The sequence below is a fragment of the Penaeus monodon genome, chromosome 25, assembly GCF_015228065.2.
Source record: "Penaeus monodon isolate SGIC_2016 chromosome 25, NSTDA_Pmon_1, whole genome shotgun sequence".
Taxonomy (NCBI): Eukaryota; Metazoa; Arthropoda; class Malacostraca; order Decapoda; family Penaeidae; genus Penaeus; species Penaeus monodon.
This window is the reverse complement of record NC_051410.1, coordinates 37,995,818-37,996,300: the sequence shown is the minus strand read 5'-3', so window position 1 is coordinate 37,996,300 and position 483 is coordinate 37,995,818. Positions and strand designations below refer to the sequence as shown.

General features: G+C 34.2%; 1 protein-coding gene across 1 annotated transcript in view; it reads left to right on the top strand.

Moving 5' to 3' along the window:
• Positions 1–483, top strand: part of LOC119589218 — a 6,753-nt gene that overhangs the window by 2,219 nt on the left and 4,051 nt on the right. Inside the window, exons 2-3 of the mRNA XM_037937823.1 lie at positions 187–281; positions 407–481. Of these exons, the coding sequence (XP_037793751.1) occupies positions 187–281; positions 407–481 (170 nt within the window). The remainder of the gene's footprint in view (positions 1–186; positions 282–406; positions 482–483) is intronic.

Genomic DNA, 483 nt, shown 5'->3' with positions numbered 1-483 from the left:
AAGCGGGCCTGTATGCTTGTGACTGAATGTTTCATATTTTGTGTCTTTGCAAATATTTAAATTTTAACCGTTTACTCAGATATGACCCGTAATTTAATTAACAGTTATATCAGCATGAAATTGAAACTTCAACTATCTTTTTTGAATGATTAGCTAAATAATGATAATCGTTCTCTTTTCTTCAAGACATTTATCAGCAACTTCGTTCAGTTTCTCTTGAAGATTCAGTTGACTTCAGAAATGATCGTCACAACTTTAGCCAGTACTTCCCATCTAGCAAGGTAATCAAAAAGAATTATCTTTGTTGAAACTGCAACGTTTTGTCTCACCTATTTAATACATATTATTTCACATATAACAATCATAGGTTCGATGGAGGCAAATTATTCTGATATTTTCGTTCCAGGAGATCGACCTTTAGCGTTCTCCGTCCTCTATATTCTTGTTACTTGCCAAGAGCATCATTTTCTGCATCCTGTGGCC